Here is a 19,112-nt window from a genome sequence, read left to right on the forward strand (position 1 = left end):
TTACTCAACGCACAATTAAACTCTGGAATTTGTTGCCAGAGGATGTGGTTAGTGCAGTTAGTATAGCTGGGTTTAAAAAAGGATTCGATAAGTTCTTGGAGGAGAAGTCCATTACCTGCTATTAAGTTCACTTAGAGAATAGCCACTGCCATTAGCAATGGTAACATGGAATAAACTTAGTTTTTGGGTACTTGCCAGGTTCTTATGGCCTGGATTAGCCACTGTTGGAAACAGGATGCTGGGCTTGAGCACAAAACCTGCAGAGAATACAGGCAGAAGACTACAGCCATCCTTAGCTAAGAACACTGGGCATATAATGCTTAGCACAAGACCTGCAGAGAATACAGGCAGAAGACTACAGCCATCCTTAGCTAAGTACGCTGGGCATATAATGCTTAGCACAAGACCTGCAGAGAATACAGGCAGAAGACTACAGCCATCCTTAGCTAAGAACGCTGGGCATATAATGCTTAGCACAAGACCTGCAGAGAATACAGGCAGAAGACTACAGCCATCCTTAGCTAAGAACACTGGGCATATAATGCTTAGCACAAGACCTGCAGAGAATACAGGCAGAAGACTACAGCCATCCTTAGCTAAGAACACTGGGCATATAATGCTTAGCACAAGACCTGCAGAGAATACAGGCAGAAGACTACAGCCATCCTTAGCTAAGAACACTGGGCATATAATGCTTAGTACAAGACCTGCAGAGAATACAGGCAGAAGACTACAGCCATCCTTAGCTAAGAACACTGGGCATATAATGCTTAGCACAAGACCTGCAGAGAATACAGGCAGAAGACTACAGCCATCCTTAGCTAAGAACACTGGGCATATAATGCTTAGCACAAGACCTGCAGAGAATACAGGCAGAAGACTACAGCCATCCTTAGCTAAGAACACTGGGCATATAATGCTTAGCACAAGACCTGCAGAGAATACAGGCAGAAGACTACAGCCATCCTTAGCTAAGAACACTGGGCATATAATGCTTAGTACAAGACCTGCAGAGAATACAGGCAGAAGACTACAGCCATCCCTAGCTACGAACACTGGGTATATAATGCTTAGCAAAAGACCTGCAGAGAATAGAGGCAGAAGACAGAATGGGATGGCCTTGCAGTTACAGTAGAAAGGATAAACAACATGACAGCTTATGAACCTGACTGGCCTCTGAAGATAAGGAAGTGATATACGTGCAGAAACCTTTGTTCTAAGAGCTGGTGAGAGGCTAACAGATCCGGAAAGAGAAAGAGCTGACCACACGATTCAAGCTTTCCTAGGGACTTGTTTCTCCCAAATGTTGCCTGAAATCTAAGTACAAAGTAAGTAAGTAAGCCCTCCTGGGATAGGGAAAATACCTACAGTACCTGAATATAAACTGATGTGGTATCTCAGATCGAATGTCAGTATATAAAAATAATAAATAAATAAATAAGTCCCCACAATACCTGCAATGTAATCCGCTTTGAAGTGCCTGGAAAGTAGACTATAAATTCAGCCAAAAAATGTAAATAAACATTATATAAGGCCATTCGATATGATTGGAAAAAAGAAAGAAAACTCCAATCAGGGAAGAGAAGGTAAAGAATGCATTGCCAGGACATTGTGGTCTTTATGTATACATCAGTGGCAGACGGCCTCAGTACAAAGATTCCCTATCCATCATAAATGCATTGCACCCATAATAGTCTGCAATGCTCTGTCCTATCCTGTTGGCTTTGCAGCTGCCCAGTGGAAACGTACCCATAAACTTAACCTTTTCATTTCCCCACAGTGAACAAGGAAGCAGCAGAAGCACATTCCTCCTTGTAAAGTGACACACGAGGTCAAGCCTGAGCCTCGGACGCTTCCTGGCCCTGCTTCCTAGTGGAGGCTGACCTTTGCCAAGCAGCTAGAACTGGATATTGCTGAGCCAGGCCGGGAAGGTCTAATGTCCGAGACTTCATAAGAGATCGGACATGCAGCCGCAGTGTCATCCATGCAGTCCGAACAAGCATCTCAGATACAACATTGCTGACCTAATCTGATTCTGGTAGGATCAGCAGGGATCATGTTTCTCTTACCCTGTCACTTCAAGGAACTAGAACCAATCTCGTCATGAAGGCAGGCAGCTTGGCCTCACGCTATCTGGATGATACACACAGAACATGTAACCCAAACATGTCTTAGTATGTCCCCTAACATGATAAGAACATAAGAACATGCCATACCAGACCAAGGGTCCATCAAGCCCAGCATCCTGTTTCCAACAGTGGCCAATCCAGGCCATAAGAACCTGGCAAGTACCCAAAAACTAAGTCTATTCCATGTAACCATTGCTAATGGCAATGGCTATTCTCTAAGTGAACTTAATAGCAGGTAATGGACTTCTCCTCCAAGAACTTATCCAATCCTTTTTTAAACACAGCTATACTAACTGCACTAACCACATCGTCTGGCAACAAATTCCAGAGTTTAATTGTGCATTGAGTAAAAAAGAATTTTCTCCGATTAGTCTTAAATGTGCCTCGTGCTAACTTCATGGAGTGCTCCCTAGTCTTTCTACTATCCGAAAGAGTAAATAACCGATTCACATCTACCCGTTCTAGACCTCTCATGATTTTAAACACCTCTATCATATCCCCCCTCAGTCGTCTCTTCTCCAAGCTGAAAAGTCCTAACTTCTTTAGTCTTTCCTCATAGGGGAGCTGTTCCATCCCCTTTATCATTTTGTTTCTCAAGCTTTTGTAAGCCAGAGAGTGGCTGGTTAATTACATGGGCTGGCTGCAGTGCTGATGAGGGGACACACTCCCTCCCTCCCTCTCATGGGTCAGCCCAGCAACGGCGCCTGCGTCATTGTAAGAAGGCAACCAGCCAGTTTAAGAAAGTTTCTAGAACAAAATTGCTCTCATTAGAAAAGCCCTTTCTCCCCCCCCCCTTCCCTCTCTCAGCAGCCAATATTATTATCCTCAGAAAAGAAAAAGTAAGGTATCCCCCCCCCTCTGCCACAAGTTAATCATTGAAAAAAAATCCTCTCTCTCACTTCCCCCAACATCAGCAACCAGTTCATTGCTAAAAAAAAATAAATTGCCCTCTCGCACTCCCTTCCCTACTACAATTAACTGCTGCAGCCTGTGGACAATTTTCCCTAGTTGGGGCTGGTCCCAAGGCCCAATCTCTGGAGAGGAAGCACCTGCAGCTGAATGTTAATGAGCTCTCAGCCCCGCCGCGCCCTCCCTGTACATCAGCCCCCGCTGCGCCCTCCCTGGACATCAGCCCCCACCGCGCCCCTGTACAGGAGGCGGGTCCTGAAAGCAGAGCAGCCGATGACTCGGTCTCACGCCAGCTCATTGAGGTTTGGGCCTCAGGATCGACCCCCTCAGAGCTGGGGGCGAGGGGTAGAAAATGTCTCTTCTGCACGATGCAGGGCAGGTCTTCCTTCCTCCTCATCCTCCACCAATCACCATCACTCCGCAGACAGTGCTGGTGCTCTAACACGTTATCGAGATTAATAGCGCACCCTCACACATCTGAATGGAGGGGTGGAGAGGGGCTATCTAACCAATATAAGAGATCTGGAGAAGATAAGGGCAGCCAGGGAGAATGTCTAACCAACCTGAGTGATACCTGGGTAGGTGATGGATATGTAATCAGAGGCACTTAGGGCTGGTGGTGTGTGGGAACACACTGGCAAGTCAGGAGGTTCTGGGAGGTGGGTCTCAGGCCTGTTTAGCAGTTGGCTGACTTCTCCTTCATCGGGCTTCTGACCCAGTGGGAGGCAGTTTCCTCCTTCACTCTGATCACAGCGAGACATTGCCAACTCCTGCCTTTCTGGTCCCAGAAGGACACCAACTTTATCTTTCCCTGCTGGCCAACAAGTGATGCTGCTGATGCCTCTCCATCCTGTAGGCGGTGGGGGGAAGGAGGCTGGGGATGCTGGGTAGGGAGAGGTGGAAGACAGAGGGAGTATGAGAGCTACTGAGCAGGAAGGGTTGTGACTGGGGGGGGGGGGCAGGGTAGCTTAGCAGGTAGAGGGAGGGGAGAGGAAGGGGGCAGGGACAATCGAGCAGGGGAGAAAAGCAACACAGGGAAGAGGCTGCAGGGGTGGGGGTTTGGGAATGCTGGGCAGGGGTGTGAGTGTGAGGGGATGATTGAAAGGGAGTAACTGGGAAAAGTGAGGGATGATGGGGGCATGGAAGGGGAGTGACGGGCTGCAAGAGCCATAATATGTCAGTTTTGGGAATGTGCATTTCTTTTATCTTTCTACTTTGCTTAGTATGTGAGGAAATGTATTTCTGTTTCAAGTTCTATGAAGAGTGGCTTTTTGGGGTTTCCATCCAGTTTTTCTCTCCACATTTGTAACTGTTTTTATGCTGTTTTGGGTGAAAGCTGGCTCTGTCTTTGTGACTGAGATGAGGATTTCTGTATCAGTCTTGTGTGTTGCGTTTTTATCAATAAGATACGCAGTGGTGGGGCACTGCTGTCTTTTCATAGGCAGGGCTACTGCTGTTTGAATCCTTACGAGTTAGCACTGCTGAGCTATGTCAAGTTTGCTCCACACGTGCTGAGTGGTTTTTGGGTTTTCTATTTTGCAAAATGCCTGGTATTAGAGGGGGAGGGGTTGGTGCTGCTGTAAGCGAGAGGACCCCAGAGTCAGAATAGCTCTTCTGTATGGGGAAACTCTCTAGTTCTGCTCTGCCCCCATCGCTGGGGGCTTCCCGTGCATGCAGAATGAGAGTTCATCTTTAGCCCTGTGATGGTCATGTGATCAGCGTGTCACGCACGTCAGTCAGCATAGTCTATCAGGTGTGTCCCCAACGGAAAAACCACTGAAATAGACAACTAAAGATAGTCAGAGACACTTGGGGGTATCTAATCAATATCAAAGGCCAACAGGGTGTGAGATAAGAGAGGATATCTAGCCAGCAGAGACACATGGTGGGGACAGACACATATGGCCATTACCACATACACCAAAGAACTCGTGGTGGGGTTGGAAAGAGAGGATTATGTAACCAAAATCAGAGAGACCTGAGCACATCACTACCTAATCCTCAGGAGAGAGATTGTGGGGTGCTGTATTACTGTAAAACTAAGGAAAAGCAAGAGACAGAAATGTACTGATATGGGAAGTGCGAGTGAATTATTTCTCCTCACTTACTGCACTGGTTACGATGCTCTCGTTCAGGGCATTGCCTGATGCTGTCCCTCCTGGCTTTCCGTCCAGGATTCACCACTGGCTGGGTTCTGTCTCTGGCGCCAAAGCAAAGCACCACCACCATCGTGCTCCACCTCCGGACGGAGCCTCTCGCGCTGGAGAGCAGGGAAATATCCAGAGGTTCCCGCAGACACCGCAGGCAGGATTCTTCTACTACAGCGCAGGAAGTCAAATCAACGCGTTTCTCAAATACTGAGATATTCTCCGCAAAGCTACTGGAGCCAACACACTACCTTTTTACTGCCAAAAAGTCCAATACCAGTCAACCAACACCAGACAAAATTATCAATGGAGAAAAACCACCTTCTTCCTCTGCAAATATACACAAACATATCAGAAAGTCTTAAAGTAACCCAAGCATTTTGTTCTCTTCTGTTAACTGGGAAAAGGAAGATTTTTTTCCATCTGCTTAAAAGTAATTTCCCAGCCATAAATTCTGAGAGGAAATATTCTCCAGTCGGCTGTGGTTTAGCTCCTTCAAGAAGTCCTGCATTCTCCCCATAATTCTGTGCTAAGCACTGCTCCAATGCTCTCACATTTTATTTGTTTGCTGCGCTCTAAACCCATTTTTCTCTTCATGAACAGGCAAAGGTGAGGGTTGCTCAGCAACTTACTGACAACAAAGCAGCCTCCAGCAAGAGCAGCCACCCTGCCAGGGCAGTGATCCCCTCCCTATCCCCCTGCCGGGGCAGTGATCCCCCTCCCTATCCTCCTGCCGGGGCAGAGATCCCCCTCCCTATCCTCCTGCCGGGGCAGAGATCCCCCTCCCTATCCTCCTGCCGGGGCACTGATCCCCCTCCCTATCCTCCTGCCGGGGCACTGATCCCCCTCCCTATCCTCCTGCCGGGGCACTGATCCCCCTCCCTATCCCCCTGCCGGGGCACTGATCCCCCTCCCTATCCCCCTGCCGGGGCAGTGATCCCCCTCCCTATCCCCCTGCCGGGGCAGAGATCCCCCTCCCTATCCTCCTGCCGGGGCACTGATCCCCCTCCCTATCCTCCTGCCGGGGCACTGATCCCCCTCCCTATCCTCCTGCCGGGGCACTGATCCCCCTCCCTATCCTCCTGCCGGGGCACTGATCCCCCTCCCTATCCCCCTGCCGGGGCAGTGATCCCCCTCCCTATCCCCCTGCCGGGGCAGAGATCCCCCTCCCTATCCTCCTGCCGGGGCAGAGATCCCCCTCCCTATCCTCCTGCCGGGGCACTGATCCCCCTCCCTATCCTCCTGCCGGGGCACTGATCCCCCTCCCTATCCTCCTGCCGGGGCACTGATCCCCCTCCCTATCCTCCTGCCGGGGCACTGATCCCCCTCCCTATCCTCCTGCCGGGGCAGTGATCCCCCCTCCCTATCCTCCTGCCAGGGCAGTGATCCCCCTCCCTATCCTCCTGCCAGGGCAGTGATCCCCCTCCCTATCCTCCTGCCAGGGCAGTGATCCCCCTCCCTATCCTCCTGCCAGGGCAGTGATCCCCCTCCCTATTCTCCTGCCAGGGCACTGATCCCCCTCCCTATCCTCCTGCCAGGGCACTGATCCCCCTCCCTATCCTCCTGCCAGGGCAGTGATCCCCCTCCCTATCCTCCTGCCAGGGCAGTGATCCCTCTCCCTATCCTCCTGCCAGGGCACTGATCCCCCTCCCTATCCTCCTGCCAGGGCACTGATCCCCCTCCCTATCCTCCTGCCAGGGCACTGATCCCCCTCCCTATCCTCCTGCCAGGGCAGTGATCCCCTCCCTATCCTCCTGCCAGGGCACTGATCCCTCTCCCTATCCTCCTGCCAGGGCACTGATCCCCCTCCCTATCCCCCTGCCAGGGCACTGATCCCCCTCCCTATCCTCCTGCCAGGGCACTGATCCCCCTCCCTATCCTCCTGCCAGGGCAGCGATCCCCTCCCTATCCTCCTGCCAGGGCAGTGATCCCCTCCCTATCCTCCTGCCAGGGCACTGATCCCTCTCCCTATCCTCCTGCCAGGGCAGTGATCCCCCTCCCTATCCTCCTGCCGGGGCAGTGATCCCCCTCCCTATCCTCCTGCCGGGGCACTGATCCCCCTCCCTATCCTCCTGCCGGGGCACTGATCCCCCTCCCTATCCTCCTGCCGGGGCACTGATCCCCCTCCCTATCCTCCTGCCGGGGCACTGATCCCCCTCCCTATCCTCCTGCCGGGGCACTGATCCCCCTCCCTATCCTCCTGCCGGGGCACTGATCCCCCTCCCTATCCTCCTGCCGGGGCACTGATCCCCCTCCCTATCCTCCTGCCGGGGCAGTGATCCCCCTCCCTATACTCCTGCCAGGGCAGTGATCCCCCTCCCTATCCTCCTGCCAGGGCAGTGATCCCCCTCCCTATCCTCCTGCCGGGGCAGTGATCCCTCTCCCTATCCTCCTGCCGGGGCACTGATCCCCCTCCCTATCCTCCTGCCGGGGCACTGATCCCCCTCCCTATCCTCCTGCCGGGGCACTGATCCCCCTCCCTATCCTCCTGCCGGGGCACTGATCCCCCTCCCTATCCTCCTGCCAGGGCACTGATCCCCCTCCCTATCCTCCTGCCAGGGCAGCGATCCCCTCCCTATCCTCCTGCCAGGGCACTGATCCCCCTCCCTATCCTCCTGCCAGGGCAGCGATCCCCTCCCTATCCTCCTGCCAGGGCAGTGATCCCCCTCCCTATCCTCCTGCCAGGGCACTGATCCCCCTCCCTATCCTCCTGCCAGGGCAGCGATCCCCTCCCTATCCTCCTGCCAGGGCAGTGATCCCCCTCCCTATCCTCCTGCCAGGGCAGTGATCCCCCTCCCTATCCTCCTGCCAGGGCAGTGATCCCCCTCCCTATCCTCCTGCCAGGGCACTGATCCCCCTCCCTATCCTCCTGCCAGGGCAGTGATCCCCCTCCCTATCCTCCTGCCAGGGCAGTGATCCCCCTCCCTATCCTCCTGCCAGGGCAGTGATCCCCCTCCCTATCCTCCTGCCAGGGCAGTGATCCCCCTCCCTATCCTCCTGCCAGGGCACTGATCCCCCTCCCTATCCTCCTGCCAGGGCACTGATCCCCCTCCCTATCCTCCTGCCAGGGCAGCGATCCCCTCCCTATCCTCCTGCCAGGGCAGTGATCCCCCTCCCTATCCTCCTGCCAGGGCAGTGATCCCCCTCCCTATCCTCCTGCCAGGGCAGTGATCCCCCTCCCTATCCTCCTGCCAGGGCAGTGATCCCCCTCCCTATCCTCCTGCCAGGGCACTGATCCCCCTCCCTATCCTCCTGCCAGGGCACTGATCCCTCTCCCTATCCTCCTGCCAGGGCACTGATCCCTCTCCCTATCCTCCTGCCAGGGCACTGATCCCCCTCCCTATCCTCCTGCCAGGGCACTGATCCCCCTCCCTATCCTCCTGCCAGGGCACTGATCCCCCTCCCTATCCTCCTGCCAGGGCACTGATCCCTCTCCCTATCCTCCTGCCAGGGCAGTGATCCCCCTCCCTATCCTCCTGCCAGGGCACTGATCCCTCTCCCTATCCTCCTGCCAGGGCAGTGATCCCCCTCCCTATCCTCCTGCCAGGGCAGTGATCCCCCTCCCTATCCTCCTGCCGGGGCAGTGATCCCCCTCCCTATCCTCCTGCCAGGGCACTGATCCCCCTCCCTATCCTCCTGCCAGGGCACTGATCCCCCTCCCTATCCTCCTGCCAGGGCAGCGATCCCCTCCCTATCCTCCTGCCAGGGCAGTGATCCCCCTCCCTATCCTCCTGCCAGGGCAGTGATCCCCCTCCCTATCCTCCTGCCAGGGCAGTGATCCCCCTCCCTATCCTCCTGCCAGGGCAGTGATCCCCCTCCCTATCCTCCTGCCAGGGCACTGATCCCCCTCCCTATCCTCCTGCCAGGGCACTGATCCCTCTCCCTATCCTCCTGCCAGGGCACTGATCCCTCTCCCTATCCTCCTGCCAGGGCACTGATCCCCCTCCCTATCCTCCTGCCAGGGCACTGATCCCCCTCCCTATCCTCCTGCCAGGGCACTGATCCCCTCCCTATCCTCCTGGCAGGGCACTGATCCCTCTCCCTATCCTCCTGCCAGGGCAGTGATCCCCCTCCCTATCCTCCTGCCGGGGCACTGATCCCTCTCCCTATCCTCCTGCCAGGGCAGTGATCCCCCTCCCTATCCTCCTGCCAGGGCACTGATCCCTCTCCCTATCCTCCTGCCAGGGCAGTGATCCCCCTCCCTATCCTCCTGCCGGGGCAGTGATCCCCCTCCCTATCCTCCTGCCGGGGCAGTGATCCCCCTCCCTATCCTCCTGCCGGGGCAGTGATCCCCCTCCCTATCCTCCTGCCAGGGCAGTGATCCCCCTCCCTATCCTCCTGCCAGGGCACTGATCCCTCTCCCTATCCTCCTGCCAGGGCACTGATCCCTCTCCCTATCCTCCTGCCAGGGCACTGATCCCTCTCCCTATCCTCCTGCCGGGGCAGTGATCCCCCTCCCTATCCTCCTGCCGGGGCAGTGATCCCCCTCCCTATCCTCCTGCCAGGGCAGTGATCCCCCTCCCTATCCTCCTGCCAGGGCACTGATCCCTCTCCCTATCCTCCTGCCAGGGCACTGATCCCTCTCCCTATCCTCCTGCCAGGGCACTGATCCCCCTCCCTATCCTCCTGCCAGGGCAGTGATCCCCCTCCCTATCCTCCTGCCGGGGCACTGATCCCCCTCCCTATCCTCCTGCCAGGGCACTGATCCCTCTCCCTATCCTCCTGCCAGGGCAGTGATCCCCCTCCCTATCCTCCTGCCGGGGCACTGATCCCTCTCCCTATCCTCCTGCCAGGGCAGTGATCCCCCTCCCTATCCTCCTGCCAGGGCACTGATCCCTCTCCCTATCCTCCTGCCAGGGCAGTGATCCCCCTCCCTATCCTCCTGCCAGGGCAGTGATCCCCCTCCCTATCCCCCTGCCAGGGCAGTGATCCCCCTCCCTATCCTCCTGCCAGGGCAGTGATCCCCCTCCCTATCCTCCTGCCGGGGCAGTGATCCCCCTCCCTATCCTCCTGCCGGGGCAGTGATCCCCCTCCCTATCCTCCTGCCGGGGCAGTGATCCCCCTCCCTATCCTCCTGCCGGGGCAGTGATCCCCCTCCCTATCCTCCTGCCAGGGCAGTGATCCCTCTCCCTATCCTCCTGCCAGGGCAGTGATCCCCCTCCCTATCCTCCTGCCGGGGCAGTGATCCCCCTCCCTATCCTCCTGCCGGGGCAGTGATCCCCCTCCCTATCCTCCTGCCGGGGCAGTGATCCCCCTCCCTATCCTCCTGCCGGGGCAGTGATCCCCCTCCCTATCCTCCTGCCAGGGCAGTGATCCCCCTCCCTATCCTCCTGCCAGGGCACTGATCCCCCTCCCTATCCTCCTGCCAGGGCAGTGATCCCCCTCCCTATCCTCCTGCCAGGGCAGTGATCCCCCTCCTCCCTATCCTCCTGCCAGGGCAGTGATCCCTCTCCCTATCCTCCTGCCAGGGCAGTGATCCCTCTCCCTATCCTCCTGCCAGGGCAGTGATCCCCTCCCTATCCCCCTGCCAGGGCAGTGATCCCTCTCTCCCTATCCCCCTGCCAGGGCAGTGATCCCCCTCCCTATCCCCCTGCCAGGGCAGTGATCCCCCTCCCTATCCCCCTGCCAGGGCAATGATCCCCCTCCCTATCCACTTCCCCTCTCCCGTCAGGACACTTTACGTTCCTGGCCATCTTGCTCCATAAAATAGAAACAGGCAAAAACTCAACCGGAAACCCAGAGAACCCCCAACCATGACAGTTACTTCCCTTTTGTTTTTATATTTGCGTCCCTATGTTAATGACTCTTAATTTGCTTTTTTTCTTTATTACTGTATTTGTCAGCTTATTGTTTTTGCTTTATTTATCAGATCCTAATTATGTATGTTACACCTGTGAACCGCACAGACCTACGTATCGAATAGGCAGTATAGAAAAGATTTTAAATAAATAAATAAAATAAAATGTCAGACTCTGCAAGTGCACAAGGTGCACAACTGGGGAGAAGCAGAAATGCATTTTCTTCACTATGCAAACAGATTAGAGAGGCGCATTTCCCCCCCGGGAGGAACCACCTGTGGCAATTTAGCGGGGCAGAAACAACTACATCCAAAAGCAAGAGAAGAGCAGTGCAGCGTCTGTGCTCAGGTTGCACCGGTAAGAGACGCTCAGTATCTCACATGCAGAAGAGACATGGAAGCAGCAGCAGCAGAGAGCGCAAGCTGAACCCAGCCAAGATAGCAGGGCAGTGGGCAAAAGCCGGGGCTCACAACGTTCCCCATGGTCCCTGGGTTCTCTCTAGTTACACACGTATTAGCCAATGAATGCTCAACATTTACTCTGCTTAGGCAGCTGCACCAGGTCTGAGCATTTTCTGGACCAAGGGATCTGCTGACCTTGGTTCAGGGAAGGACTGACTGGTGTGGGGATATCTCTAATGCAGAACTGAGACCACATCTCATGTCTTACACTGACGCCCTTGTCAGGCAGAGGGGACTCGTTTTAAACGTTTTTGTATAGTTTTTCGATGTTCCGTTATATGCAGCCTATACGAATGCTGAGATCATCACGGCAGGCCCTGTGAGCTGTTTCATTACTGGGAAAGGTAAAAGTCACCAAATAACGGGGAGAGGGATAAACAGCTCTTACAAAAAGCCCCCTCCATTTATGAAGAGATGGTGCTGAAGGTAAGCGCACCCAGTCAGGATCATAGAAACATAGAAACATAGAAATGACGGCAGAAGACGACCAAATGGCCCATCCAGTCTGCCCAGCAAGCTTCACACATTTTTTCTCTCATACTTATCTGTTTCTCTTAGCTCTTGGTTCTATTTCCCTTCCACCCCCAGTTTTAATGTAGAGAGCGGTGATGGAGCTGCATCCAAGTGAAATATCTAGCTTGATTAGTTAGGGGTAGTAGCCGCCGCAATAAGCAAGCTACACCCATGCTTATTTGTTTTACCCAGCCTATGGATCAGTGGCATCAGAGTGCCAGGGCCTCTCCTTTATCTGTGCACTGGGCTGCGGAGGGATTGGCCAGTTTTGGCAGAGGGATACCGACACACTTTCATTTTCCTTCTTGATTTTTGGTGATGCTGCTTTGTATGAAGACTAAATATGTCACACGTGCAATCTACTAAATCACAGATTACCCTATTACGGGGGGGAAAAGGGGGTGAAATTTGTTTTTTTTAATTTTGTGTTTTAACAAGTAACCGTTTGGGGGTTTGTGACATAAGTTGAGTAATCAAATGTAAAATAAATAAAACAAATCTGTCACATGACACACTTGTCTGGCCTTTTTTCCAGTTTATCCACACCATTAAAAAGGAACAAGGGTGGCTGTCCATGGCTTTAACATTAGCAGTTCTCCTCTCTCTCTCTCTCTCTTCTGAGCTTCTATCGCTTTCCTGCCCTCCCTCCATATCTCTATCTCCAATGTCCTCTCCCTCCCTGAGGGGCTTTACTGACACTAAACCAAGATCTAGCTTACTGAAAGTTTCCCTCCCACAGGCTACCTAAATTTAGATGCTAAGAAATGGGGTGAAAGGGTTGGCAGAGTTAGGTTGGGCGCTAAATCTAAGTTGGCCAAAGCTAGATACGGAGACAGCTGGCCTAGACCTAGGCAAGATTATTCCGCCTCCGTGGTGCCAGTGGGAGGGAGATCGTGTCCTTCCTGTCCACGAAGACTCTCCGAATGAGAAGGTGAGAGGACTTGCAATCATTCTGGGAAGGGGGCTGCCACAGAATTATTTTCTCGGGGAGGGATGATTAAGGCATCAGGGTCGACAGGGTAGGAATTTTGGAACGTGTTACATTTAGGTGGCCATTTTCAGCCAAGAATAAGTGGCCTAAATCTAAGTGCCTAGATTTTGCTGAAAATTCTCCTAAATCTAGGCAGCCAAAATGTGGCCAGCCAGACAAGGCACTCAGCCTTGGATGAAAAAGGAAAATTGTTTTTTACCTGCTAATTTTCGTTCCTGGAATACCACAGATCAGTCCAGATTCCTGCATTTTGCCTCCCTGCCAGCAGATGGAGACAGAGAAGAATAGCTTTACTGACACTGCTACTTACCTAGCCTCGGTGTGACAGACCCTCAACCCCTTCCAATGAGCAGAAGGGAGGTGGAGCCTCTACAGAAAATTTGTTCCAACAACATTAAGCAGAACATCATGTAACCAAAGAAACCACTCTGCATAATTTATATACTGCCATGACAAACTGAAAGGGCAGGGGGGTTCTGGACTAATCTTAGGTATTCCAGATACAAAAATTAAGTCTGGACCAATTTTCCTTTCCTGTTCATAACCCAGACCAGTCCAGTCTCCTGGGAAGTACCCAAGCTCCCTTATACTGGGTGGAAACGTGATAGCCCTGCTCGTAGTATACTCTCTCCAAATCCCTCCAAGCCTGGATCTTGGACATTCAAGTGGTAATGCCTGGAGAACGTTTGTAACAGCTTCCAAGCATCTGCCCGACATATTTCTTGTGGAGAAACCAGCTGGCACTTAGCCCATGAGGTTGCCTGCGCCCACGTCGAGTGAGCCCTTAGACCATCTAGGACCGGATGGGCCTTTACAAATATACAGCGAGCTAATCGCATCCTTCAGCCATAGTGCAAAAGTAGACGTGGATGCCCGGCAGCCATTTTCTTGGCTCATTCCAAAGCACAAAGAGATGATCTGATCTCTGGAAACTATTAGTCACCTTGGGATATCTTAACAATGTCCGCCGCCCATCCAATACACGAAGCTGCTTCGCAAGAGGTGCAGACAAATCCAAATTTGGAAAAGGTGGGAAGTTTACTGTTTGTCCAAGATGAAAGGCTGAAACAACCTTCCGCAGAAATGAGGGGACTGTTCTCGCAAGGTCACCCCCATTCTCCATAAATTTAAGAAAGGAGTCTCTACAAGACAATGCCTGAAGCACTGAAATTCTTCTGGCCAAACGAATCGCCACCAAAAAAAAAAAACCACTTTCAGGGTTAAATCCCTTTAGAATCCTCCTCTGCAATGGCTCGAGTGAAACCTCACACCACCACCAGATTAAGATTCCACAAGGGAAACACTTTCTGCACTGGGGGCTGCAATTTTTTTGCCTCTCAAAGGAAACAAACCATGTCTGGATGTGAGGCCAGGTACACTCTCTGCTCCTTACCCGAAGACAGCCTAAAGCCATCAACTGTACCCAAAGAAAAGTATAGGCTATACCTTTCACTAGACCTTTTTTCAAAAAAAGTCAAGACAGGGGAAATTGAAGCCAGAGTAGCTTGCATGCCCTGTTCAACACACTAAGCCTCGGAAAATGCTACACATCCTAACATAAACCTGCATTAAGGTGGCAATGACATTTTTGGAATACCCCTTCCATCTCAAGCGTTTCCTCTCAAAAGCCAAGCTGCGAGACAGAAGTGATCTGCCTGATCCAAAAATATGGGACCCTGGGGCAATAGTCTTGGAAGGTGACAAAACCTCAACGGACTGTCCATCACCAAGTTTACTAAGTCTATGAACCACAGCCAACGTGGGCACTCCAGAGCCACAAGAATCACTTCACCTGGGCGTCTCTCTACGCACCATAGGACCTTGCCACTAACAGCCATGGGGGAAAGAATCATTGATGGCCACGGCAGCACCATTGATTCCTTCTGCTCCATGTTCTCGCCTGCCACTGTAAAATCGTGCCATCTTGGTGTTTTGTCTCAATGCCATCAAGTCCATGTGAGGCGTTCCCCACCTTGGCCGAATGAGAAGCACTGCTTCCTCAGACATCTCCCATTCTCTGGGGTCCAACTTTTACCTGCTGAGAAAATCCACCTGCACATTGTCCACCCCAGCCTTGTGAGACGCTGCCGGTGCTGCACCAGCCAGTGAACCAAAAACCGAGCCTCCTGAGAAACCACCAGACTTTTGGTCCCTCCCTGTCAGCTACACTGTCCGACAGAACACGCACTGCCCAGCCTTGTAACTGTGGCAGAAAGGAAAATAGGCTAAGCGCACTGCTCTCGCCTCTCACCGACTGATAGACCACGACACCTCCTTCGACCATGGACCCTGACAGTGAGGCTGGCATCGATGGCCACTATCACCCAATCCATGATTTCCAACTCCATCCCATGTTCCAGATAGATCTGGCCAAGCCACCAGGAATGACTGGACCTGGACTCCCCTTGAGGGCAAGAGGAATGTGAAGCTCCTCCAATAATGGATTCCAATGGGAGAGGAGCAGGGGGGGCTTTTAAAGGGGGGGAATATGCGCAGACACTCAGGGAACCAATTCTATTGTCATTCCTGTACTTATAAGCCTTCTCCTTTATTCCTTTAATTGTACTCTGATTTGTCTCCCATTTCTCTGCACCTCCTTATATACCCCCGTTTATACCCCTCTATATACCCCCCTTCCCCTGTCCTTAAACCCTAACTTTCCCTATAGCAACCCTGCTAGACTATATATATAGTTGCCTTTCTGAACGTATAATTTGTAATGTCATATATGTAATGTATGTAATATGTAATGTAATGTCATATATATATATATATAGTGTATAAGGTATATATAGTGTATAAGGTATATATAGTGTATAAGGTTATCCACAGTCCCTTACTGAGTGTATAATCTGCAATGTTACATATTATGTTCTTCTGTTTTCCATCAGGTACTGTTGCTTTTCTCCTCTTCCCGTTTTTCCCTCTCTTCTCTCGCCCCTTCTCTCTTCCTATCTGCTCCCTCTCCCCACCCTGCTTTTTTTGTAATTTCCTCCTTCAGTTATATTGTAAACCGGCATGATGTACCCACGAATGTCGATATAAAAAGCTAAGAAATAAAATAAATAAAATATTGTCAATACCATGGACTCCAGAACCTGCAAATAATCCCAACCTCAGGGAACCTTAAGTTGCAACAGGTGCAGTTTCATTACCCTGTTCCTTCATGAGAAATACCTTGCCAATCCAGGCAAATTGAGCCCCTAGGTACTCCAAGGCTTGGGATGGCATGAGAAGGCTTTCTGCTAAGTTCACCATTTAGTCCAGGGCCCTCCACCACTCCAGGATCCACTGAACCTCCAGCTGACAGAGGTCTGCTGACTTTGCCCGAATGAGCCGGTCATCCAGTTATGGGTGCACCAGCACTCCTTCCTTCTGAAGTCCTGCCACCACCACCACCACTTTACTGAACACATGCGGCGCTGTTGCCAAACCAAAAGAAAGGGCGCAGAAGTAAAAATGGTCTCCCAGAATCCTAACCCTCAGCATGCAGGGACAGGTCACCAAAGGTCACCTGCTCGTCCACCTCAACCAGGAAGGATGACCCCCACCAGGGACCTAACAACCCCCTAGGAGGAAGCTCCTGAAAGAAATCTCTCTGTTTTTTCTCTTAACTCCAGACTGCAGGTTTTCCATCTCTGTCATCTGCTGGAGACTGGAGACAGAGAAATACTGAGGGACTGTATGTGGCAGACTAGGATAAGTAGCAGTGTCAAGTAAAGCTTTTCTTCTCTGTCTCCATCTGCTGGAAAGGAGGCAAAATTCAGGAATCTGGTTTGATCTGGGGGTATGAACAGGAATTAGCCTGTATATAATTAATTTTTTGACATATTTTCAATTTGGGACATATAGAGAATCACACTGCAAAGAAAATCACTGTGAAAAACTTTGGGCTGACTAATGTATTTGCGACAGAAGACATATGATCATTGCACACCAATATAAGATATCTTGTAAAATTATTGGATTGTAATGCATTTCTTTCCACAGCACAAACATTGTTAAGTTTTACATTGTTTGTATTATATTTGTGCCTATGGATTTTTCAGATTTTCCCCCCGGTCCTCCCCTCGGAGGATGTTTTATTTGCATATGTTTACCCTCTCAAGCCACTGTTTTTACATTTAGTAACTACGAGAATGATATTCAGCCACTGTCTGGCTGAGCATGATAAGCCAGACAAACTTATCTGGAAAACGTGGCTGAGATATTCAAGCAGCTGAATATACTCAGCTGTCTAATAGTTAACCAGATAAGTTTATCCAGCTAACTTTATTTAGATCAGCCAAATAACTTCCCTGGCTAAGGTGCTCTACCCCAGAATGTCCGTCCCAGCCCCAATTTATCCTGATAACATTTTAGCTAGATAAAAAGTAATCTCGATAAGTTATGTGCTGACCATGGCCAACTATTCAACAGCACCACTGAATAATCGACCTTTATATAAACTCTTTTTCTTCCTTCCTTTTTGTCTCTAGTGATCTCTGCTGCCACATCCTCTCCAGGTGGCATACCCTGGTGTCTCAAGGGACCCTGAGAAGCCCAAGGCTCTCTACACCAAGGTACACATTCACAATGCTTGCTAGCTAGCAGTGGCAGAGTCTCCTCCTTCTCAGCTCCAACTAGCCCCCAAAGGGGAATGTAAAACCAGACCTCCCTACACCACAACCGGAGGCTAGGTCTGGCATCCAGTATCTATTAATTAGCTAGGATCCCTGAGGAGGGCAGCATTTTCACACTTTCATTAGTAACCCTACACCCAACCTTCAAAGAATGTAAGGAGTGCCCCCACCTGATAGTACTGGGGAGGTGTATGGCCTTTTATGTCAGGTAGCTGTGAGAATCATTCCCAGCAAGTCCTCCTCCATCTAATTTACATGAAACCTGTGCCCTGACTGTCAGGATTTAGCAGTTTTCCTGCCTTGTCACTCACCAGTGTGCATAGGTAACTCACCATGCTCAGGCCTCTCTTTGCGATGGAGAATTTCTCGCTGTGCTGAGACCACCGAGTCCGTCTCAGTCTCATTGTCCAGGTTCTCTTGGCTCCCACCAGTATTTGGACTGTTAACATAAAAACCCCAAACAAAAAATAAATCAGTATTACTGACATCAAGTGAGCTGGAACTGTCCCTCCAGCCCACAAACAGAAAGGCAAGCCATTGTATTATGGCTTAGTCTACATGCGAACCCCAAAATAATTCTTCACAGCTAGAGTGACCAACTACAATTTTAAAATAAAATTGTGCAACGAAATTGAAAATTGTCAGTCTAAATGACAATGCGCTGCTAAGAAACTAGCTCAGGGCTTATTCCCAGTCCTGACTTGGGTTCTGCACTGCTCAGAGGGTGACATGTGCTGCCTTACCCGTAACGAGTATTGTCCATGGACAGCAGGATAATCAGTCACACAAGTAAACATCACCTGACACTGCTGATATAAAGCCTGTCCAGATATTTCCTGGCATGAGTGGGACTTTTTGTTCAGCCACAATTGTACCCGATCCCATAAGTACTCCATATTTATTTATTTTTAATATACCGACATTCGATCTGAGATATCACATCGGTTTTATATTCAGGTACTGAGAAGAGTAGATATGCATGCCTGATTATTCTGCTGTCAATGCTACAGCTAAGCACCTTTGCTTTCTCTAACAGGCAGGATTAATCAGCCACACAAGTGGAATTTCCTAGCTAAGAGTTGCCTTCCAAGTAAAGAAAGCTGCAGCAACAAGGCTGTTGTAACTGGCAGACTGAAATGTGTTCTACAGAAGACTAAAACAATAGGTCCTAGAAGGACAGAACTGGACTCTACCCCCAAACAAATTCCAGAGAACAGACTGGAATCCGTGTCTAAATGGTAATGAGAAGTAAATCTGCCCAGATGGGCCATCAATCTTGCCATGGCTCTGCGTTACAAGACTGGACATTCACCCTGCCTGGGTGTAACAGAAGAGATCCAATTTGCTATCCAACTGTAAATAGTCCATTTAGCTACAGCAATTCCAGGCCTGTTGAGGTCAAAAGAAATAAAAAGCTGGTCCACTCCATATAAAAGAAAATGGCGAAGTCACGTGATGTGGTGGGCTTGGCTGGACGTGTCGGGCTGAGCTCCAGGTGCCGCCACCTCTTTTCATGATAAATTGTACTGCTGAAGGAGAAAT

At 51.3% G+C, this 19,112-nt stretch overlaps 1 protein-coding gene across 4 annotated transcripts in view; it reads right to left on the bottom strand.

Moving 5' to 3' along the window:
* DVL3 (dishevelled segment polarity protein 3) overlaps positions 1 to 19,112 on the bottom strand; it is a 148,482-nt gene that overhangs the window by 68,221 nt on the left and 61,149 nt on the right. For all 4 annotated transcript variants that reach the window (XM_029615106.1, XM_029615104.1, XM_029615105.1 and 1 more), the window contains exon 4: positions 17,903 to 18,009. In XM_029615106.1, coding sequence (XP_029470966.1) covers positions 17,903 to 18,009 — 107 coding nt within the window. The remainder of the gene's footprint in view (positions 1 to 17,902; positions 18,010 to 19,112) is intronic.

This window comes from Rhinatrema bivittatum, chromosome 9 (assembly GCF_901001135.1).
Source record: "Rhinatrema bivittatum chromosome 9, aRhiBiv1.1, whole genome shotgun sequence".
NCBI classification, from domain to species: Eukaryota; Metazoa; Chordata; class Amphibia; order Gymnophiona; family Rhinatrematidae; genus Rhinatrema; species Rhinatrema bivittatum.